We start from the raw sequence: 25,315 nt of genomic DNA on the forward strand, positions 1-25,315 counted from the left end.
GTGTCACCCTGCCCTGAACCACAGCCTCCTGGGGTTCACCATTTTATGGACACTGCACAGTATGGAACTTAGATAGGCCTTGCGTATGAAATACAGAAATCAGGAAAAATACTTGTGCTCCCACAAGTTTTGGGGGGGGGGGGGGGCTGTACGGTACAATCTGGTAGTGGCTGGACCTAGATACACGCTGCGATACCCCCGTCCAATGAGCAGTGAAGTTTTATAATTTGTAGGTGTACTACAAATCCCAGCAATACAGTGTAGTACCCACTAGTTTAGTACACTGAGCACTTCTTAGGGGTCTGTATGCAACACCTAATGTCCCCTTTCTGCCAGCAGCCGATCACCACAGTGTGCTGGTTAAATCGTGGTAGCAGCACTGCAAGTCCAAGCCAGCAGTCTGTAGTAATACTATTAAAAAATGATTTGAAGCCCTGAAAAGGGCTGTTTGTTTGTATTGCTAGTATTCCCTTCCTACTGGAACGCTAAATCCTACACCGACACTCTCCCTGAGAAGCAGCAGCTCTGTCCCTAATCTCTCACAGCATGCGTCTGAAGCGCGTACTGCCGCATCCGCGTTTTATATGGCAGGGTCATCTGATCTGGCCAATCAATCGCTGCTATCGACATGTATGACTCCCACGTGATCGCAGGATGTACCAAGGAGTCTCCTGCATGTTTATTGGCTGAGAAATAGTGCCCAAACTTACAGGAAACGGATGATGAGATTTTCTCGAGTTTTGCGAGATGCTCGTCCGAGTAACGAGTACCCCAATACTCGATCGAGTATTAGGGTCGGACGCGCATGCTCGCTCATCACTAATATTCATGTATGCATAATCAGCCCATCTCGGTAAAGGTGCTCTTCCTGCACATGTGCATCAGGGACCAGCCTGATTATGCATACACGAATATGCATAGGGAAGAAGTCACTGAAAGAGACGGCAGGCAGGCCAAGGGGGTGCTCTGTGGGATTAAGGAATGCCCCCAGTGCTTCGAACCAGCTGATTTTCATATTTGCTCTGAATAAAACTTCTCCAAAATAGCGGGACCTAGAGAGAAAAAAAAACATGAAGAGGATCGGTTCCACCAACATGGGGTACACAAGCTGATAGTTCTCTTGTAAGGTTTCCAAACACTTTCAAAATCGGATGTCCAAACCACTGCTGTGCTGTCAGTCCTGACCGGCTTTGTCCTCTCCATGCACAGGAATATTCCATGAGGCCAAGTGTTCCTGTGTTCTCTATGGATAGGGGAGGGATAAGCTGCAACAAGAGAGCTCTCTCTGTGGCTTATTGCTCCTAAAACAAAGGGGTCAGGCAGTGATTTTCCATCACACCCAACCCCTTCACCGACATCTGTCAGTATGCAGTTGAATGAGCCCCACACACCATAGATTAACAGCCGAATCCCCTGCGAGTGATTAGTTCAGCCAAATGAAGTCTAAAGGCCACACTACACCAAAAGATGTCTGACAGATTATCTGACAGACTTTTTCAGCCAAAGCCAGGAATGGATTTGAAAAGAGGAGAAATCTCAGTCTTATCTTTATGACCTGTTCTGTTTATAGTCCGTTCCTGACTTTGGCTGAAAAAAATCGGTCAGATAATCTGTCAGACATCTTTTGGTGTAATAGGGCCCTAGAGGTTATCTGACAGATTATCTGCCAAAGATTTGAAGCCAAAGCCAGGAATTGATTTAAAAAAAAATCTCAGTCTTTCCTTTATGACCTGATCTCTGTTTATAGTCTGTTTCTGGCTTTGGCAGATAATCTGTCAGATAATCTTTCTGTGTAAATGGACCTTTATCAAACCTGCAGTTTGCAGCGGATTTTGCAGTCAATCCAACGTGTATGATGTCGTTGTCTACCATGGAAGACAAAGGCAAAGAGTTAAACCACTTCATAGCTAGTGGGCTATTAAAGGGGTATTCCCATCACCTAAATTTTGTTAGCTAGGGAATAAAAAAAATAAACCTACTTGCCAAACTACTTTCTTTTCAAATTTGGCCCATCTCTTTCGCTGTACTGTACTCAGGAGCAGTGGCTGGGCTGTGACGCATTTGGGTTGGGAGCTGGTAAGTATGTTTTAACTCTTTTTCTATGTCTCCCTCTGACATCCCATATGTCTTCAGGGTCTGGATTGTCCCTGGAGGCATGTGTATGGGAAAAGGGAGATGACGATGTTGAGCCTATTCAGAGCAGCAACCCTACGTACTATTCTCACTCAGGCCTTGGCAGTATAGAGCTGAAAAAGGCGAGAGCAGTCAATCAGCAGTAAGGGGTCAATGTCAGGCATCCGTACGACTGGTAGCTTATAGAAGTCATAGAAGAGTTTAACATTTGGTTTAGGGCATTAAAGCGACTCTGTACCCACAATCTAACCCCTCCAAACCACTTTTTGCTTTTAATCCAAGAACTATCCTGCGGTCCATTCGGCAGTTAATGTTATAAAAAATTTATTTTAAAATTGCAGCCCCGTGCCCTACGGGCGTATCTGTGCCCTAACTTTGCACCACCCCCTCCGTCCCTCCTCCCCACCCTCTTCATCATTAGGAATGCCACTGGAACAGTTACTTCTGTTTGAACATTGCACAGGTGTCTTAATGATCCAGCCCATGTGCTGTGGTAACACAGGTGGTGAATAATAGGCAATCTGCCTGGAGCATTCCTAATGATGAGGATGGCGGGGAGGAGGGACAGAGGGGTGGTGCAAAGTTAGGGCACAGATCCACCCGTAGGGCACGGAGCTGCAATTTAAAAAAAAAAAAAATTTTATGACAATAACTGCATCACCTGCCAAACGGACCGCAGGACAGATCTTGGATTAAAAGCAGCTATCCGAAGGTACAAGTGGTTTTGGGGGGGGGGGGGGGGGGGGGGGTCAGATTGTGGGTACAGAGTCGCTTTAAAGAGGTGAGTGACCATCACTGGTGGTATAGGGAACAGAAATGGGTAACCATGTAAAAGGGACCTATAATGTCTCCCCCCTCCCCCTTTCCTTTTCAGAGCTATAACTTTTTTTATAACTATTATTCTATCCCAGTGCTTCTCAATTCCAGTCCTCACCAACAGGTCATGTTTTGAGGATTTCCTTAGTATTTCACAGGTGATATAATTATACTCAGGTATTACCATTGGTGTTCTTTGTATGGGATATCCTCAAAACATGACCTGTTGGTTAGGCCTGAGGACTGGAATTGAGAAGCACTTTCCTATCCTCTATCCATCTATTTTATTCAAATTGGGGGGGGGGGGGGGGGGGTCCCTATGGTTGGGTCATGCATACAAGACCACAGCCCCACTTACTGGGCAAATGATCGGCCTGTGTATGCGAATTGAAAATAAATAGGATGGAGGTAAATAGGGCTCTCCCTCACCATGCATACACTTGAGCAATTAAAAAAGCTACTCTAAATTATAGTTTATTTTATATTTTTACACCAAATTAACAATATATTCAGTAAAACCAAATGAATAAACATTTCTATGTGTACATTGCTGAGTAGAAGGTTTTCTTACCGTTATGACAAAAGTGGTGAGTGCAGCCACCTGTAGCTGCCGAGAAGGCTCAGCGGATATTTCAACAAGAAGCACCATAAAGTCACAAAGCACATTCCCAAGCCAGCTGTTATAGGCCAAAAGAATAACAAAATGAGAATAAAACACCAACAACATGGCTATTTTTTTACCAATTCTCCAACCCCATGAATACTAATAAAACTTACCAGGCTATAAATGTCCCACTTATCTGGAGCAGTCTTCTACATAAGGCGTGTTTCTTAAAGCGCTCGCAGCAAGTGTATACCCCACACTGCATCTTAAGGACAGCAGGCACTGCCAGACACACATTACAGATTTTTAAAAAAAATAAGAAATACACTTTTAAAACAATTTCAGATCAAAACAAAGAAACCCGTTTTAAACATTTATTTTCAAAAGAAAAATAGGTTTATTTCACAGGTTCCAGGGTATGGCCGATATTTAATAACAGCTGTAATTCTTATAACAGCTGTTATGGACAGACTCACCACCAGCAGGGCAGCACAGCCTGGAGGAGGGGGATCTGATTTTAGTTCTATGAGGTACACAGGGAGCTGCTGTCAGTAAGCAATGTGAATGCACTTAGGGTCCTTTTACACAGAAAGATTATCTGACAGATTATCTGCCAAAGATTCGAAGCCAAAACCAGGAACAGACTATAAACAGAGGTCAGGTCATACATGAAAGCCTAAGATTTCGCCTCTTTTCAAATCCATTCCTGGCTTTGGCTTCAAATCTTTGGCAGATAATCTGTCAGATAATCTTTCTGTGTAAAAGGGCCCATATGGTGCGTTTACACAGAGATTTATCTGACAGATTTTTGAAGACAAAACCAGGAACAGATTATAAACAGAGAACAGGTAATAAGGGAAAGACTAAGGGTGGTATTACACGGAACGATAATCGGCCGAATTGGCCCGATTCGGCCGATTATCGCTCCGTGTAATAAATGCAACGATCAGCCGATGACAACGATCATCGGCTGATCGTTGATATAGGTTAGAACCTATTTTCGTCGGGCGCCGACCGCGCACCGCTGCGTGTAATAGCGGTGCGTGGCCGGCGACTAACGATATACATTACCCATCCACGTTCCAGGGCTGCTCCTGCCGTCCGCTTCTCCCTGCGTCCCGCGCGCGCTCTAGCGTCACAGAGGCCTGTCAGCTGATAGGCCGCTCAGCCAATCACAGGCCGCGGCGGTCCCGGCCTGTGATTGGCTGAGCGGCCTACCAGCTGACAGGCTGCTGTGACGCTAGAGAGAGCGCGGGACCACCGGGAGAAGCGGATGCAGGAGCAGCCCTGGAACGTGGATGGGTAATGTATGCCAGTTTAGCAAGGGCTGCAAGGACATCGGTAACGATGTCCTTGCAGCTCTTGTCAAACGATTATCGGGCCGTGTAATAGGTCCAGTAAACGAGCAACGATCTAGCAGATCGCTGCTCGTTTACAGGTATTATCGGGCCCTGCTCGGCCCGTGTAATACCACCCTAAGATTTCTTCTCTTCTCAAATCCATTCCTGGTTTTGGCTTCCAAAATCTGTCAGATAAATCTGTTTGTGTAAACGCACCATTACTTATACTGCACACACAAGACAATTTTAGGGCCCTTTTACACGGAAAGATTATCTGACAGATTATCTGCCAAAGATTTGAAGCCAAAGCCAGGAATGGACTATAAACAGAGAGCAGGTAATAAAGGAAAGCCTGAGATTTCTCCTCTTTTCAAATCCATTCCTGGTTTTGGCTTCAAATCTTTGGCAGATAATCTGTCAGATAATCTTTCTTTGTAAAAGGGCCCTTACTGTTAAGTGGCCAACCCCTTTAACAACTCTCTTGCCCATTTCTGAAAACAGGTCGTTTTAAATAGAAGACAGATTCCGCTCCATCTCCTATATAAAATTAAATTGACAAAATCATTTAGATTACTTCTCCTCTAATTTTATTCTTGAGTTACAAAAGTCTCTAACCAAAGCATAAGCCAGAACCTGTTACAGACCAAAAAGGAACTTGAAATGGTATCATGAACAAGCATATCTCCCACCCCTTTTATACCTTTTTGTCTCCATTGATGGAAAGGGGCATTGATAACACCTTGCGGGAATAAATGAGTATGCCACAGAGGCATATACTTAGAGAAGCAGAAGGGCAAACTATAGAACTTCCTCAGCTCTTTCCATGCCTGTATGGTGTTTCTCAACAGGACACCAGACTTGGTATGATTGGATAATTCTGAAAATTTGCAGTTTAGGATGGTTCTTAAAAAGAGACCAGTCACTCCGGCTGCAGGGGTAAAGGCTGCCGAACCCCCACTGGAGCCCCTTATACTTATCCCTTCCACAAAATCCCGGTCCCCGTTTAGCCACAGAGAAATCCCTATGGTGAGTGCGCACACTGCTTCCGACAGGGATTTCTCGGCGGCAGGATGAGACAGATTTCTGAAGCCAAAACCAGGAACAGACTATAAACAGGGAACAGGTCATAAAGGAAATACTGAGATTTCGCCTCTATTCAGATCCATTCCTGGCCTTGGCTTCAAGAATCTGTCAAATAAATCTGTCTGTGTAAACGCACCATTAGTGATATTGATTTTATAATCCGAAAAGAAACCTAGCTAGGATAGGGTGTTTAAAATGTCCTCGAAAATGATCATGTGGGGATCTTAAATATAGCAGCGAAACATGATACTTTCCTTTCTTCTCCTCCTACCTCAATTCTCTAAAGAGTGTGGAAGTAATCAAGTGAGTAGCTAACGGTTCTAATGTTAGATCAAAGAGCAAAGGTAACAAAGGGTGCCTTTCTGAAGTGAAAAGAGACAGGTGTCCTAAGAGACGTATCCTAGCTTGGGGGAGGGGGGGGTTACAGTACATGGTGGAGAGATAGGTTTAAAAAAAAAGCCTTCTATGCCCATTTTAAGCAGGCCTAAGTGTAACCATTTCCAGTTGACGGTGTCAAAGTCTTTCTCCGCGTCATGTTTTAGGCGAGCTGGTATGTCCCCATCTCTTGTGTTATGCAGAACAACCTTGTCTTGTTCTGCCAGTGCCGTTTTCAAGTTACCGCCGAGCAAACTTGTAAGCCTATTTGGTGTGGGCCTGCTAATTTTGGCATATGACCTGCCAGGAGGTTTCCCAATAGATTAGGCATTATTTTTACATTCACATTTATTAACCCCTTCCAGTCAGTAATCTGTATTATATACGCTCCTAGTGCACATACCCCATGCAGTAGGAATGTAAATAGAGATGAGCGAACCAGGTTCGGGTCGATCCGAACCCGAACGTTCGGTATTTGATTAGCTGTGGCTGCTGAACTTGGATAAAGCTCTAAGGTTGTCTGGAAAACATGGATACAGCCAATGACTATATCCATGATTTCCACATAGCCTTAGGGCTTTATCCAAGTTCAGCAGCCACCGCTAATCAAATGCCAAAAGTTCGGGTTCGGATCGACTCGAGCATGCTCGAGGTTCGCTCATCTCTAAATGTAAATATACGTTCCTGACACTGACAGGGCTTCCTGATGTGAGCGGGATCCTGATGTGAGCGGGATCGCTACAGTGTGAGCGGGATCGCTACAGTGAGAGCGATTCCGCTCACATCAGTGTCGAAGGTAATGAGAGTCAGCTGCGATCCCGCAGCTGACTCATTAACCCCTCAAACACCGTGATCTACAGCGATCACGGTGTTTAAGGTGCTCAGTGACAGATCAAGTATCTGTCACTGACTGATCGGGACCCCCACAGCCATGCTGCGGGGGTCCCGATTGCATGTGCCAACTGGCAGGGTTACGCTCCTTACCTCCATCCTGTCAGATGGGCGATCCATGTATAGGAGTCTGCTCAGGCAGGCTCTATACACAGATCGCCGTAAACACTGATCTATGCTATGGCATAGCATAGATCAGTATATGCAGTCTAATGATTGCATATTTTACAGTGAAGTGTAAAAAAAAAAAAAAAAAAAAAGTAATAAAAGTTTTAATAAAGTATTAAAAAAAAACCCTTATAAATCCCCTCTCAATAAAAGTTAAAAAGACCCCCTTGCCCATTATAAAATAAAAAAATATATTAAAAAAAAATAAACATTTATATAAGATTATTGTTCCCGCACGGTGAAAGCGGAAAAAAAAAACGCGCTAGGATTGCTGATTTTATTTAATTATACATCACAAAAAATTAATAAAAAGCAATCAAAATTTTTCTGTTACATCAATATGATAATAAAAACTAGAGATCATTGCGCAAAAAATGACACCCCAACCAGCCCTGTAGGTGGAAAAATAAAAGCGCTATGGGCTCTTAGGCGGGGAGGAACATTGCATTAATATGACCCGGACTTTTGTGCATCAAAGGGCTCTGTCTTGAAGGGGTTAAAAATGTAGGATGACAAGCTGCCCTAAGCTTGCCTCCTGCCTTTCCAAGTTTTTGCTTTTAAAGAAGGACTTTTTTCCATTACTTGCCTGTGATTGGGCATATGTCCACCTCCCTCATTGCCCAATGTGGTTGCAGGGTATGTTCACTGAAAGCAGAGTATACAAGAATGAAATCTTATGACTAGATGCTGGCAGGGAGATTTGTAAGAGGGACATTTGATTATTCAGGAATAAAGCAGACATGTTTTGACAGGAACCTTTTAAATTGGAAGGAGACAAATTGATTGTTATGTTGGTCCACCTTATGTAACAGCAGATTCAGCCAGTGCCCTAAGCGGTACTCGGGGACAGCAGTATTGTTAGCAACATTCAAGTGTGGGTTTGACAGCTGTGGAAAATTTAAAGAGCACTGTTGTGTATTTTTTTTGTTTCCCAATGTTTAAATTAATGTTATAAATATAGCCATTAGATGTCTCCCTTCAGTGTGCAGGTGTACACCTACTGAGCATCCACATTTAGTAACAGAGCATCCTTGGATGTCTATCCTTGCGTGAGTGTGCAAAGCACTGGGACTTCAGTGTTTGTTTTGTTTGTTTTTGACCAAAGAAGTGACAAAATATTGGCACGGACCACAGTTTGGCTATATGTATAATGTTGATTTAAACACAGAAAAAGAGAAAAAATAAAAAGTGTATAAAGTGTATTGAAAAACTTCTTGCGATTACAACCCCTGTGGATTTATTTTTGGCATAGGTATGCTTTGAGCTTGCCTGCTATTGGGTTAGGATGTCCCACAACTGGCTGATAGCCATCGTGGTGCCTTGTGAAACCAGGCTCATCAGCTAGAGTTCTGGAAAGTTATAATGCCGGACACTGATCCACTGCTGCCAACATACACACACAAACAAAAACCATACCCTCTCGACACTGGATCCCTAGTACAGATTTTCAAACTGTATAAACCCACTTGCCTGGCCATACCAACCTCATAAGTGTTTCCCTCTTTTAGGAGAAGTAGAGCAATGTGGCATCCACCACAGCAACATTTATATTAAACATAATAACTAAACTTTATCCAAGATAGGAAAAAACGCGTGCATCCACAGCTTCATAAAATTCAATAGCTTTTATTCATCGTCACAAAACATAAAATAACAAACTGGTTAAAAGACACGCCGACGCGTTGCAGGGTGAGAACCCCTTAATCATGGCCATGATTAAGGGGTTCTCACCTTGCAACACGTCGGCGTGTCTTTTAACCAGTTTGTTATTTTATGTTTTGTGACGATGAATAAAAGCTATTGAATTTTATGAAGCTGCGGATGCACACGTTTTTTCCTATCTTGGATGATTCGGGTTGCGGCCTCCAATACCAGCACCCGCGAGCTCTCAAATCACGGAGATCCATATATTAGGTGAAACAAGGCTGAGTGGGTGAGCTGACAAAATTCCTTTTGTTTTATAATTAAACTTTATACCTCCAACAACAGCTCTTCTCAACAGGAGAGGGCTCCCAAAAAGCGCCAGTAAAAAAGGGATATACAGAAGTACATCATGAAATAGGACCAGGCCATGTTTTGAGTCACACCTAAGTAAAGATAGAAAGCTGTCATCAATTATCTTTATCTTTCCTTCTTCTTTGGACAGGAAAATAGCAGGAGAAAATAAAAATGTAAAACATAAGCTATTTAAGGGATACCCCAAAGAGTAACCATTTTTATACATTGCTTCAATCAAGTTATATTGCAGTGGTGCCTTGGATTACGAACATAATTCGTTCGGGATTGTGCTTGTAATCTAAATCCACTCTTAAACCAAAGCAAATTTTGCCATAAGAAGTAATAATGATTTTTCTGAATACCATGTAGAACAGATTAAACAATGTGAAACAGCTGAATATGTCATATTATAAGTTACTGTACAGTATAGCAATCAGCATGTGGAGTATAATGTATAGTAAGTGCCTGAAAAACCTGAAAAATCAGCAGCAGTTTGTAAATACAGAATGGAGATGCAGATACCCAGGGGCGTAGCTAAAGGCTGATGAGCCCTGGTGCAAAATTTTAGCTTGGGGCCCCCCCATCTCCCCCCGATCAGGCAAAGTCCTATCTAACGTTATATCCAATTACTCTAATGTGCCACCATGTTCTAATGCCCTGTCACTGCCTCCACCTCATGTACTGCACTACTGCCCTCTATAATTAATGGACTGTACTGTGTCATTGTCCAATCATTGTATTCCAATCTTTGACTCTACAGCTGAAAAACTACAACTCTCATCATGAACTGTCAGTTGGAAACAATGGGGGTTGTAGTGCTGCAACCTGAAGAGCCACATGCTGCAAAACTACAACTCCCATTATAAACTGTCAGCAGGGCACGATGAAGTTTGAACTTCTGCAACCTGGAGAAGTCACCTGATATCACCTGCAGTCCTATGTAACACCACAGATAACAGTGATATCCCTCTGAGAACAGATAATGTAGTAGTCACCTGCAGTCCTATGTAACACCACAGATAACAGTGATATCCCTCTGAGAACAGATAATGTAGTAGTCACCTGCAGTCCTATGTAACACCACAGATAACAGTGATATCCCTCTGAGAACAGATCATGTAGTAGTCACCTGCAGTCCTATGTAACAGCACAGATAATATATCTCTGAGTACAGATAATGTAGATGCAGCACAAGCTGGAGCTCAACGCGGTAAAGATACGGCCATAGGACACAGCTTGGGCCGCCAAGGCAGATGTCTGGAGGAGGGGGCGCTGGTACTTGCTGTCATCTGATTAGGTAAGAGACCCAATCAGATGACAGCATGTGCCAGCGGGTGCAGCGGGACAGATTAGCGCAGTGCTTCCCAACCTTTTCCACCTCGAGGCACCCCTACTAAATGATGGTCTACAAAATAAGAAAACCGTCATACAGTGACTCACCGGTGAGGTCTTCTTTGATCTGAGGCGTCACTTTCCCTTTTCCTCTCCATCCGGCCCAGTCCTCCAAGATGATTCCTTCCAGATACGTTTCATCCCCTTAGAACCTGCGAGACAAACAATTTAGGCTCCGCACATTTCTAGCAACTTCCTTCCCTTCCTCCCTCCTGTAGGCTCCCATAGTAACTGCGCTGTTTGGTGTAATGTGCAGTATAGTGAGTAGGAATGTGGGATGCCCCCTGTATGTAGGATCCCCTGCTGTGCCCCCTGTATGTAGGATTCCCTGCTGTGCCCCCATGAGCTAATAATGGCCCCAGAGGTGCGCCCATACAATAATAATGCCCCCATAGGTGCCCCCATGAGCTAATAATGCCCCCAGAGGTGCCTCCATGAGCTAATAGTGCCCCCAGAGGTGCCCCCATGAACTAATAATGCCCCCAGAGGTGCCCCCATGAACTAATAATGCCCCCAGAGGTGCCCCCATGAACTAATAATGCCCCCAGAGTTGCCCCCTATGAACTAATAACGCCCCCAGAGGTGCCCCAATGAGCTAATAATGCCCCCAGAGGTGCCCCCATGAACTAATAATGCCCCCAGAGGTGCCCCCATGAGCTAATAGTGCCCCCAGAGGTGCCCCCATGAACTAATAATGCCCCCAGAGGTGCCCCCCTGAGCTAATAGTGCCCCCAGAGGTGCCCCCATGAACTAATAATGCCCCCAGAGGTGCCCCCATATACTAATAATGCCCCCAGAGGTGCCCCTAAAAAAACAAACATCCTACTCACCTAATCGGCGCTGTGTAGCTGCAGGCAGCAGCTCTTCCTCCTCTTCGGGCTCCATCTTGCGAGCCGCAGGGACGGGACTTCCGGCAGACGTGATGACGTCACATCCTCACGCCTGCCGGAGAGGTCACGGCCCGGCCTCCCATAGGCTGCTGGTATGAAGTGCCGGCAGCCCATGGGAGAGAATACAGGAGGAGGACGCTGACAGGTCCTTCTCCTGTATTCTGATCGCTTTAATGTTCCGCCCGCTCACTGTGCGGGAGGAACATCAAAGCGATCTGTGCATCCCGAGAAGCTGCGCGGCCGCAGCTTCTCGGGATGCTTAAAGTGACACTATCACAAGTGGCAAGGGGGGGCCGTGCGGGCCCCCCCTAGCGTAGGCGACCCCTATAGCTACGCCACTGCAGATACCCACAATGCAGTAGCGTAGTACAACAGGCTAGACTAGAGAAGCAGAGGTCTGTGTGGTCACATGACAGCAATGGGGAGCGGGTGTGTGTTCAGCATGGACCAGGAAGTGAGAATCACAGAGCTGTGCAGTTTAAATGGCTGAGTGTAAGTGCAGGCCATTATAGCAGCACTGTGTATAGCTGAGTTTAAGTGCAGGCACATTATAGCAGGAATGGAGAGGACACAAGGACTGACAAAGACTGCAGGGAGCACGAATGAATGAGCAGGGCAGATGTGGGCAAGAAATCCAATTAAATCAATGGGACAGGAGGAATTTCAAGCGACGTCGGCTCCGCCTAAAATTTCGCCACTTTTGCTGAGTGTGAACAGGCCCTGAGCTTTCAAAAGTTTTGCATGTGACTAATAGAATAGGCTGAGGTGAGCGCATCTGATTGTGTGCCTGTGGTGCACCTGAGGTGTGGTGATAAAAAAAGGAGGGTGCTTCCTAGTAGGATAAGGAGGTAGAATTCCATCAGGTAAACAAATGAACAGGACATACACATGCCCACTCTGCCTACTTCCCCTTTCAAGTGGGCTATTTTTTGTTTTGTTTTTACAGACAGTTGTATATCGAAGGAAATCATATACGTTAAAGCAAATATCCATAGTAGCAAATATGAAGCAAAAATGTCAAACATACTTGTTGCCTCTTCAAAAGATCCTGCTGCCCTGAACTGTACTCCGTACTCTATGTTTGCTCTGTGTGATTTATAAAGTGATTTATAAAGAGGCCAAACTATGTTCTCATCATTATCATCTATGCATCTTTTGATGCATCCGATGATTTTAGTAGCCTTGGCAGCCGCTGCCTGGCACTGATCACTAAAGTTCAGTTTACTGTCTACCAATACCGCCAGATACGCAATGACAGGTACACGTTAAGCAACCACAGGATGAAGATGTACCAGAGCTGAAGGTGTTTTGATAACGCACAGAAGGGTCAGACAGGAATTGGTCACAGCTTTTTAAGGTTTAAGAGCTCCCTGTACTGGGTGAGAGGGCGAGTGGAGGAGGAACATGGTCTGCATAGCGTGGTCTACTGCACTGTACTCTGACCCAGGAAGTCTCCCTTCACCTTCCAAATCATGGCAGATCCAATTCAGACTGGGACTTGCTTCAGGGGGTAATCTCTCTTCATAGCTGTAACCCTTCGCTCCCCGGACAGAGTGCTGCATTTATGTGCCCACATATGCACTGCTCATTCCTTCATGCACCCTGCAGTCTCTGTCCACCTTTGTGTTTCCCATCCTCTCCATTACTGTACAGTAACTTATAATATGACATTTAACTGTTTCTAAAGGTTTGTTTCATTTGTTTTACATGAGTTTCAGAATTAAAAAAAAAATCAATTATTTCTTATGGGAAAATTTGCTTTGCTTTAAGAGTGATTTGGATTACAATCACAGTCCCGGAACGAATTATGCTTGTAATCCGAGGTGTGTGTGTGTGTGTGTGTGTGTGTGTGTGTGTAAATTTGTTCAGTCTTTTAGTCACACACAGTTAGCATTTTTACATTAGCTACATTTTTATTCACTTCCTCTCTCTCTCTTTTTTTTGTTCATTTAGCATGCCTCACCATTTTCTTCAATCATTCATTTGCTGCCCTCTACAGAATGACATAGGCAATATACAGATGGATCTGGAGCTTTCAGATGCTACATTGTAGAGGCAGGTGTTTATTTTATCTTAATCTTTCTGTTGTGTGCCCTAAAAGTGCTGCTGGGATTTCTTTTAGAAATGCAGCATGTGAGTTTTTTTTCCTTTTTTTAATCTCAACAGGGGGAATTGCAATTCTTTTGGACATTTTAACATTCAGTAAGAAGTAAAATTTGCTAAGGAAAAATCTTTTAAAATAAAAATCCTTTTAAAGTGTACCTGTCCCAAAGCATTCTGTCCTGATCAGCCAGAAATCCATTCTGCAGCTGGAAGTTCAGGTATCCATAGATACAACCATGCAGTTGGTACTGTGCTTGTGCCCAACTGAATTAGAATGGGGGAAGCACGCAGTTCCGACCCCACATGGTTGTATCCACAGATTCCTAAACTTTCAGACGCAGGCTGCATTCCCACGTTCAGACGTGGAATTCCAGTACCGGAGTTCCCCCACGCTCGGACATCTGTAATTAGATGCTGGGAGTGGGGGAACTGTATTCATAAGCGCAGCGCTGTAATGAAGCAGCCGCGCGGTGCTGTTACTACAGCGGCAGCGCTTATGAATACTGTTCCCCCGCTCCCGGCATCTAATTACAGATGCTGTCCGGGCGCGGGTGGACTCAGATACTGGCATTTTATGTCAGTGTTCTGTCAGGAACACGGAACATGGGAATGCAGCCTAAACGTGCTTTGTGACAGGTACACTTTAAATTCTTTGTAAAATGCCCACCAAAAATCCTTGTCAAATTTTCATGAGATTTCCTATTGAAATCAATAGAGTTTGGATTCCAAGTGGATTGAGGCATAATCCAAATGTAAATCCATGTGAAATCTGTTTTAACCCCTTAAGGACGGAGCCAATTTTCGTTTTTTGCATTTTCATTTTTTCCTCCTTGTGTTATAAAGGCCATAGCACTTGCATTTTTCCACCTAGAAACCCATATGAGCCCTTACTTTTTGCGTCACTAATTGTACTTTGCAATGACAGGCTGAATTTTTGCATAAAGTATACTGCGAAACCAGGAAAAAATTCAAAGTGTGGTAAAATTGAACAAAAAAAAAAAACGCATTTCTTTTATTTGGGGGGTATTTGTTTGTACGCCATTCGCCCTGGGGTAAAACTGACTTGTTGAGCATGTTCCTCAAGTTGTTACGATTACAATGATATATAACATGTATAACTTTTCTTTTAATGGCTTGTAAAAAATTCAAACCATTGTTAAATATACGTTCCTTAAAAATCGCTCCATTCCCATGCTTATAGCGCTTTTATCCTTTGGTCTATGGGGCTGTGTCAGGTGTCATTTTTTGCGCCATGATGCTTACTTTCTATCGGTACCTTGATTGCGCATATACAACTTTTTGATCGCTTTTTATTAAATTTTTTCTGGATTTGATGCAACCAAAAATGCGCAATTTTGCACTTTGGGATTTTTTTGCGCTTACGCCGTTTACCGTGGGAGATCAGTAATGTGATTAATTAATAGTTCAGGCGATTACACACGCGGTGATAGCAAACATGTTTATTTATTTAAAACATGGGAAAAGGGGGGTGATTCAAAATTTTATTAGGGGAGGGGGCTTTTTACTAATAACTTTTTACACATTTACTAGAAGCCCCCCTGGGGGACTTCTAGTATATACACTCTGATCTCTCATTGAGATCTTTGCTGCAGCCGAAAACAAACGAGTGCCGAGCCGGGGTCAGCGCCATCTTGGCGGAGACCCCAGCCGACACCAGACACGGAGATCGCTTCTCCGGGACAACGTCCCGGAGGAGCCATCTCCGCCACTAGACCCAAGGGAACAGCTCCGGAAGGTAATCGGATGCAGCTGTCAACTTTGACTGCCGCGAGTTAGTCTGCCCATAGAGTTTACTGTGCAGGGATCTCTGTTTACTGTGCAGGGATCACTGCGGATGCGTTATGTGTGAACATACCCTAACAGTTACACTTTTGGTCAGTATTTTTACAATCACAACTAGGAGTGGGTTGGAAATACAGAAACTCTGCAAATCTTTCCATTATAATTCTGCCCTGTTAGTTCCATTCCTGATTTTGGTTTAAAAAACGACTGATGAAAATACTATGTGTGCACATAGCCTTAAAATGGGAATACCCCTTAACATTCACATTGCATATGTTTATAAAAAAAATATTTGTTGAAGTGTTAAATGTTTTTGTTGGTCGGGGCGTCAGGATATAGCTTGGAGAAACACATGACCACACACTTCATTCCCTGGCTTGGTGCTCAGTCTATCACAGTAAATGAGCTCCATAGTTTTATAATGTAAAGGAAAAAGGAATTCTAGGTCCTCTAGACAAGTCTAAAGAGAAGGTGAATAATTACAAATAATGAGATATAAAGGTAATTTATAAGATATTTTACTGGTAGATAATAAAAATGTTGTATATAGTATATGTCGTGTAACCAATAGCATGATAAAAACATATATTAAATAGCAAGTGACATGATAAAACACAAATAAATACAGATATAATATGTAGAATATATGATTTATACCAGAAATAAAAAGATCGTAAAAAATGGCAAAAAATATAAAAGAATATAAGAATTTAAAAAGAAAAATGTAGATGAAAAATAAAAAATGGAAAATGAAAAAAGAAAAAAATGAAAAAATGATAAAAATAGATGAAAAGAATGAATGAAAAATGGTGGTATATGATTATAAAATTGTGCACATGATTGGTATACCGAATATCCTCAATTCATCAGCACTATGAGCTAAAATTAATAATGGTAAATCATATGATTGTGGCAGAGTTCATAGTATGATGGCGCTTATATAGCACTTGGTTACGCCAAACGTTCATGAATGTGCGCTACTCAGATCCAGTTGTGAAGTCTTAAATGGTAGCATTCATGTGGCGAACTGTTCATACGGCAAATGAGCCTGATATATAGTCAGCAGGAATAGGTTGAGTAATGGTTATCGCGTAAATATAGCGATGTGCATGCAATTGCTAGTACATTCATGTGGTGTGTATTACACCTCTCACCGTTCCTGCGAGATGAAGGGTCCCCGGAGCGGCTGGCTTGTGCGCTCAGACTTGCCGGTCTTAGTTTAGCTCTTCCTAATGCTGGAAGCGTGTACCGTGCTCAGCCCAGGTATTAATGAAGATCGGAGCTCCGTACATGCGCAGTGAGTTGTGTTGCCCGCGGGACCTCGTGCTGATGTTGGCGCCAAATAGATGTTTGAGAAGGCTGTTAACGTGGTAAGCCTTTAAGCATTAGTTCTTAGGTAGGATATTGTTAGTAGCTGGACGCGTTTCGATACTTTCTTAGTATCTTTCTCAACAGCAAAATAGTAAATAATGATCAAGTCCTGGTATTGGTGGGTATATATGTATAGCAGGCTGGTCCTGATTGGTTGGATTTGATTGCAGTCCGGTGATTATCAAAGCCCGGTGTACCTAATATATAGGCAATTTGATGAGATCCGATATGATTTCATGGTGGATTAGTTATAATTGGTAATAATATTGTAGATTACCCAGTAAAAATGAAATTCAAACAGTACAATGAACTTGTATAAACTTAATGGTTAATATATTTAGAACAAATGTTTTACGACAAGGAGACATTTCTACAAATTGTTGTTCATATTGTATTAGTGTTCTAACCAATAGAGTTATTTCAATATGTGTGATCTAATTATACATAGATGGTATACCTTTAGAATGTTAATTAAATAAGGACAGTGTTTATATTATATCATTTAAAGTCTGTAGCCTATAATAGAGATAGTTACAGTGTTATACATATAATCATGTTGAAAACTGGTACGGCTTGCATAGGATAGTGTAGATGATGTTATACTTCTACTGTGTAGATGTATTATCTTCAAACTTGGGTCATGTACACAGTAGAAGTATAACATCATCTACACTATCCTATGCAAGCCGTACCAGTTTTCAACATGATTATATGTATAACACTGTAACTATCTCTATTATAGGCTACAGACTTTAAATGATATAATATAAACACTGTCCTTATTTAATTAACATTCTAAAGGTATACCATCTATGTATAATTAGATCACACATATTGAAATAACTATTGGTTAGAACACTAATACAATATGAACAACAATTTGTAGAAATGTCTCCTTGTCGTAAAACATTTGTTCTAAATATATTAACCATTAAGTTTATACAAGTTCATTGTACTGTTTGAATTTCATTTTTACTGGGTAATCTACAATATTATTACCAATTATAACTAATCCACCATGAAATCATATCGGATCTCATCAAAATTGCCTATATATTAGGTACACCGGGCTTTGATAATCACCGGACTGCAATCAAATCCAACCAATCAGGACCAGCCTGCTATACATATATACCCACCAATACCAGGACTTGATCATTATTTACTATTTTGCTGTTGAGAAAGATACTAAGAAAGTATCGAAACGCGTCCAGCTACTAACAATATCCTACCTAAGAACTAATGCTTAAAGGCTTACCACGTTAACAGCCTTCTCAAACATCTATTTGGCGCCAACATCAGCATGAGGTCCCGCGGGCAACACAACTCACTGCGCATGTACGGAGCTCCGATCTTCATTAATACCTGGGCTGAGCACGGTACACGCTTCCAGCATTAGGAAGAGCTAAACTAAGACCGGCAAGTCTGAGCGCACAAGCCAGCCGCTCCGGGGACCCTTCATCTCGCAGGAACGGTGAGAGGTGTAATACACACCACATGAATGTACTAGCAATTGCATGCACATCGCTATATTTACGCGATAACCATTACTCAACCTATTCCTGCTGACTATATATCAGGCTCATTTGCCGTATGAACAGTTCGCCACATGAATGCTACCATTTAAGACTTCACAACTGGATCTGAGTAGCGCACATTCATGAACGTTTGGCGTAACCAAGTGCTATATAAGCGCCATCATACTATGAACTCTGCCACAATCATATGATTTACCATTATTAATTTTAGCTCATAGTGCTGATGAATTGAGGATATTCGGTATACCAATCATGTGCACAATTTTATAATCATATACCACCATTTTTCATTCATTCTTTTCATCTATTTTTATCATTTTTTCATTTTTTTCTTTTTTCATTTTTCATTTTTTATTTTTCATCTACATTTTTCTTTTTAAATTCTTATATTCTTTTATATTTTTTGCCATTTTTTACGATCTTTTTATTTCTGGTATAAATCATATATTCTACATATTATATCTGTATTTATTTGTGTTTTATCATGTCACTTGCTATTTAATATATGTTTTTATCATGCTATTGGTTACACGACATATACTATATACAACATTTTTATTATCTACCAGTAAAATATCTTATAAATTACCTTTATATCTCATTATTTGTAATTATTCACCTTCTCTTTAGACTTGTCTAGAGGACCTAGAATTCCTTTTTCCTTTACTATATACACCATTGTCTTTAGGGTATAGACATCACATAGGTTAACCTCGCCAAGTCATTAGCAGTCGAACTCACACTAACCGCTCCCAGTTTTATAATGTAGCCTGTGACATGTCAACTCTATTACGACACACAAGCTACAAAGAGATGTCGGCACTATCGCATTCAGTGGTAAGCAATGCGTTCACAAATGTATTTTATAAGTGTAGGAAGTGTCACTTTTGGTATCTCGGGTAACGGGATTATCTAGACCCGATAGCGTTGCCTTTATGTGGTGCTCAGACAGGTATGCAGAGGTAAGTAAGTCCAATATAATGCACAAGCCAAGTAGTGAAGCAGCAGAAAGATGACCCGTAGCACTAACCAGTCTTCAGGCAGTACGTATCTTTATTTCAGGGTGACATCAAACAGGTTGGTGTGGGGCAGGGGGAGACAGATCCAGCAGATGCTGTGCCCTCGGGCAGCCCGAGGGCACAGCATCTGCTGGATCTGTCTCCCCCTGCCCCACACCAACCTGTTTGATGTCACCCTGAAATAAAGATACGTACTGCCTGAAGACTGGTGAGTGCTACGGGTCATCTTTCTGCTGCTTCACTACTTGGCTTGTGCATCAACTCTATTATGATACTAGCTTAACGTTTGGACAAAAAAAAAAAAAAAAAAGCAAAAAAACCCAAAACACATATCTTCAGATTTCCACTACATATTTCACCTTTTGTTACCGCTATTTTAGACAGGAATTAGTCCCATTGAATGGGACTATTCCACACCCTGGCTTACCAATGAGCTTCCTGCTAAAATATTATCAAGAATGTTATGCACTGATTTCCGAGCACAGAAAAAAAAATAATCAGGTTTTTAGTTTTGCATACCAAATTATGCAGAATAAATTATATAACATTAATTTATAGTAACATTATAGTAAATTATATAACATTAATTTATAGTAACACACACACTTGCTACCTGTTTTGAGAGACAGAAGGAATCACCAGCATAAGAACACCATGGAGAATCAATAGGCTGGAAACCCCCCAGCACAAAGAGGAGTACAGTAAACTAAACCTGAGGGATAGAGGGAGAAAAAAAACAAAACACTTTTATTATAACATTTAGGCTGGCTTCACACTGCCTTAAAGGGAATCTGTCAGCACCTATACTTGTTCTGAGGTGGTGACAGTAGGATGAAGGTCCGTGTCTTACCTTTATTTTTCAGATCGGTGCTGTACTTGCTGTAGTTTTTCTTCACAACTGTCAAAGCAGGGGATGTCTTGGTGCCGCATTTCGGCCCGCCTCAACACTACCTCCTCCCAACATATATTGAATATTCATGGTGCCCATCCCCCGGCCTCCTGGCGACGTCATCTGTAGCTTCCTGGTTCTGTGTACTGCGCACACGCTCCCACGGCGTGATTCGCACATGCGCCGTAATGCGTTGGATCGGCACAGGCGCACTGAGGGCCAAAGCCTATGCCCTCAACGGCTTCACTCAGTGCCACTCCGAAGCAATACAGCGCATGCGTGAATCACGCCATGGGAGCGCGCCCAGTACACAGAACCAGGAAGCTACAGATGACGTCGCCAGGAGGCTGGGCGCCATGAATATTTAATACAAGTTGGGAGGAGGTAGTGGTGAGGCGGGCCAAAGTGCGTCACCAAGACATCACCACTCCACCTCTTTGACAGTTGTGAAGAAAAACTACAGCAAGTACAGCACCGAGCTGAAAAATAAAAGGTATGACATGGCACTAGAACACACACCTTCACTGTCAGCACCTCAGAACAAGAATAGGTGCTGACAGATTTCCTTTAAAATCTTAGAAAAACACCAATAAAAATGCCATGTCTTTTTTTTTTTTTTTGCAAAAACACCAGTGAGCAGATGTTTGCAGGAGGTCAATGGAAGTTTATGATATGCCTTACCAAAACAAATGGATTTTTTCAAATTAGTTTCAAAACTGGGATAGACAGATAAGCAATGCTTTATGCTTCTGCAGAAGTTTAATTTTTTTAACCTCTACTTGGAGTTCCCCTTTAACACAATATACAAGTAGCATACAGCAACAAAATCAAATGATTTGCTAATTCACCACCAATAATGAACTTAAGGGAATGTTATTAGTTACACATGCATATACATCTAATCACACTAAACTCTGTAATTTTATAATTCAACTGGTTCAGCCAATGGAGCAGCTGATGAGGCGGCAGAGGGGGGCCGGCATGAGGGACGGCTGGAGCGGTCCACCCGGCCTCCTGAAGATGACGTAGTTCGGCCCAAGATGGCGGCCAGGGGCCGACAGTAATCTGGTGAGTATACTGCACCACACTTCCGGGGGTGGGGGGGCCATTCACATACATAACACACATTACAAAGTTGTATAACTTTGTAATGTGTGTTATTTAGCGAATAATTTTTCGCCGCACTACCCCTTTAAAGGAGGAAAAAGGTGTCCATAGTCCTCTAGTACCAAAAAAAACAAAACAAGAGAAGTCCAACATGTGCACAGCTGTGAATCAAGTAGCTCCCAAATAGATGATAGATAAAAGTGCAGGGGTACTGATAGGCTTTAGCTGTAGTCTCTCTCTTTATACATGCAGATGGGGAACCCTCGGGCTCAGGGGCGTAGCTAATGTCTCTTGGGCCCTGGTGCAAGAGGTCAACTTGGCCCCCCCCCCCCTTACCACATACTGACTAACACAACCGCTGCTACTGAATAAAATCCTCTGTACATAGACCAATATCACCTCATCCAGTCATATAGAGGTGGCCCCAGCTCTACACAGGCTCTATACACCATATACATTACAGTGCAAATATATCAGGTGACTCACAGGGGACGTCTTCTCTGATCGGAGTTCTTCCCTTTTCATCTTCTCCATCTGCCCAGGGCCATTATGAGAACTTTTTGGAGCCACGAATCCACAGAATCTGCCAGACAAACATATTAGGCTCCTCACACTGACACCATCCTCATCTCTCTACAAACTGCACATCTGTATTGGCCCCTTTACACCCTCATTTAGTGGGTAGCCTGACTCTATGTGACTCCCTTATAGTACATATCCCCCTATTGTATACACCCCCTGTGTAGTCCACCTTATAGATGGCTCCCCAATGTTTCCCCCTTATAGATGGCCCCCTGTGTTGTCCCTATTATAGATGCCCCCCATGTTATCCCCCATATAGATTGCCCCCATGTTATCAACCATATAGATGCCCCCCATGTTATCCCCCATATAGATTGCCCCCATGTTATCAACCATATAGATGCCCCCCATTTTATCCCCCTTACAGATGCCCCCCATGTTGTCCCCTCCTCCTGCCCCTCCATCATACTACAACCCCTTTCATCCTCCTGCCCCTCCATCATCATACTACAACCCCTTTCATCCTCCTGCCCCTCCATCATCATACTACTACCCCTTTCATCCTCCTGCCCCTCCATCATCATACTACAACCACCTCCACCATAATACTACTACCCCTTCATCCTCCTGCCCTTTCATCATCATACCACTTCACCCCTCATCATCCTCTTGTTCCATCATCATCATACCACTACATGCTCATCATCCTCTTGTTCCATCATCATCATACCACTACATCCTCATCATCCTCTTGTTCCTTCATCATCATACCACTACACCCTCATCATCCTCTTGTTCCATCATCATCATACCACTACATCCTCATCATCTTCTTGTTCCATCATCATACCACTACACCCCTCATCATCCTCTTGTTCCATCATACCACTACACCCCTCATCATCCTCTTGTTCCATCATCATCATACCACTACACCCCCATCATCCTCTTGTTCCATCATCATACCACTACACCCCTCATCCTCCTCTTGTTCCATCATCATCATACCACTACACCCCTCACCATCGTCTTGTTCCATCATCATACCACTACACCCCCATCATCCTCTTGTTCCATCATCATCATACAACTACACCCACATCATCCTCTTGTTCCATCATCATCATACCACTACACCCCCATCATCCTCTTGTTCCATCATCATACCACTACACCCCCATCATCCTCTTGTTCCATCATCATACCACTACACCCCCCATCATCCTCTTGTTCCATCATCATACCACTACACCCCTCATCATCCTCTTGTTCCATCATCATACCACTACACCCCCATCATCCTCTTGTTCCATCATACCACTACATCCCCATCATCCTCGTTCCATCATCATCATACCACTACACCCCTCATCATCCTCTTGTTCCATCATCATCATCATACCACTACACCCCTCATCATCCTCTTGTTCCATCATCATCATACCACTACACCCCATCATCCTCTTGTTCCTTCATCATCATCATCATCATCATCATACCACTACACCCCTCATCTTCCTCTTGTTCCATCATCATCATACTACTACACCCCCATCATCCTCTTGTTCCTTCATCATCATACCACTACACCCCATCATCCTCTTGTTCCTTCATCTTCATCATCATACCACTACACCCCTCATCTTCCTCTTGTTCCATCATCATCATCATACTACTACACCCCCATCATCCTCTTGTTCCATCATCATCATACCACTACACCCCATCATCCTCTTGTTCCATCATCATACCACTACACCCCATCATCCTCTTGTTCCTTCATCATCATCATACCACTACACCCCTCATCATTCTCTTGTTCCATCATCATCATCATACCACTACACCCCCATCATCCTCTTGTTCCATCATCATACCACTACACCCCCATCATCCCCTTAAAAACCAAAAAATCTATACTCACCTGCATGATTTCTGTAGCCCCCAGGTCACACGCGCTGGCGGGCTTCCCCCGGCGGGAGGCGGGGCTTAGCACGGAGGGGGCGGAGCTTCGCTGGACCTGTTTTTTTCTTAACGCGATGCTCCCTGCGCTAGAAGTACTTCCCCCCCCCCCCCCCCCGCCGCACACAGAGCTCCCTGGGGGGCCGCAAGACAGCCGGGGGCCCCTGCCTCTTGTGATCGCAAGCAAAAATATAAAATTACTAACCGGTAATTTCTTTTCTTTGAGCCTATGACGGCACCCCTGGAGAGGACCACCTCCTCTCATTGGACAGGAAACAGGACCACTGGACCTTTAAAAGAAGCATCTCGCCCCACTCACGCCAGTCTGTTAGCAAGAACCTAGGAGCGAAGGCTTAACGAACACACATGTAGAAAAAAGACACACAGTAACAAGTGTAACACGTGTGTGCAAAAAAGTAAAAATATCTCAGAATATCTCTCTTTACTATATAACTATTTATCTATGTGCATAACCTTAACTAAGTGAAATAACTTCTAATGGGTGGGTATAGGCGGGGTGCCGTCATAGGCTCAAAGAAAAGAAATTACCGGTTAGTAATTTTATATTTTCTCCTCTCGCCCTATGACGGCACCCCTGGAGAGTAGACTAGGAATATCCGCCTAGGGAGGGACCACCGCTTGTAGTACTCTACGGCCAAAGCTAAGATCCTCCGAAAGAGAGAGTTGTAACCTGTAATGTCTAAAGAATGTATGCGGGGAACTCCAGGTAGCTGCTCTACATATCTTCTCTATAGATACTGCGGCCCTCTCAGCCCATGAAGTAGAGACTGCTCTAGTAGAGTGTGCTGTTATAGAGGTAGGAAGTTCCTTATTACTACTTCTGTAGCACTCCTTGATGGCCTGCCTAATCCACCTTGATATAGTCTGCGAGGAGGCTGTCCTACCTCTATTCTTCCCCTGGAAGGCTATTAGGATGTTGTTATCTATTCTCCATTCTTTGGTAACCTCAAGGTAGTGCATTATAGCACGTCTAACATCTAAACAATGAAATGAAGCTTCCCTGTCATTAGATGCATCTACACAAAAGGAAGGTAGAATAACTTCCTGAGATCTGTGAAATTCTGACACTACTTTTAGGAAGAAAAGCCGGATCAGGGGAGAGTGTGATTCTATCATCTCTAATAACCATGTAAGGCTGTGTGATGGAGAACGCTCTAATCTCTCCAACTCTTCTAGCAGAAGTGATTGCTAGAAGGAAAGCCACCTTCCAGGAAAGGAATTTGATGTGTATCTCTGCAATCGGCTCGAATGGGGTTGTCGTTAATCCTGAGAGCACCAGATTTAAATCCC

General features: G+C 43.1%; 1 protein-coding gene across 1 annotated transcript in view; it reads right to left on the reverse strand.

The window, feature by feature from the left end:
* The window catches only part of LOC138766400 (G-protein coupled receptor 143-like), a 69,188-nt gene that overhangs the window by 22,847 nt on the left and 21,026 nt on the right, over positions 1-25,315 (reverse strand). The window contains exons 4-7 of the mRNA XM_069943982.1: positions 20,138-20,236; positions 9,388-9,497; positions 3,727-3,835; positions 3,521-3,626 (exon numbers count right to left, since the gene is read on the reverse strand). Of these exons, the coding sequence (XP_069800083.1) occupies positions 3,521-3,626; positions 3,727-3,835; positions 9,388-9,497; positions 20,138-20,236 (424 nt within the window). The remainder of the gene's footprint in view (positions 1-3,520; positions 3,627-3,726; positions 3,836-9,387; positions 9,498-20,137; positions 20,237-25,315) is intronic.

This window comes from Dendropsophus ebraccatus, chromosome 10, assembly GCF_027789765.1.
Source record: "Dendropsophus ebraccatus isolate aDenEbr1 chromosome 10, aDenEbr1.pat, whole genome shotgun sequence".
NCBI lineage: Eukaryota > Metazoa > Chordata > Amphibia > Anura > Hylidae > Dendropsophus > Dendropsophus ebraccatus.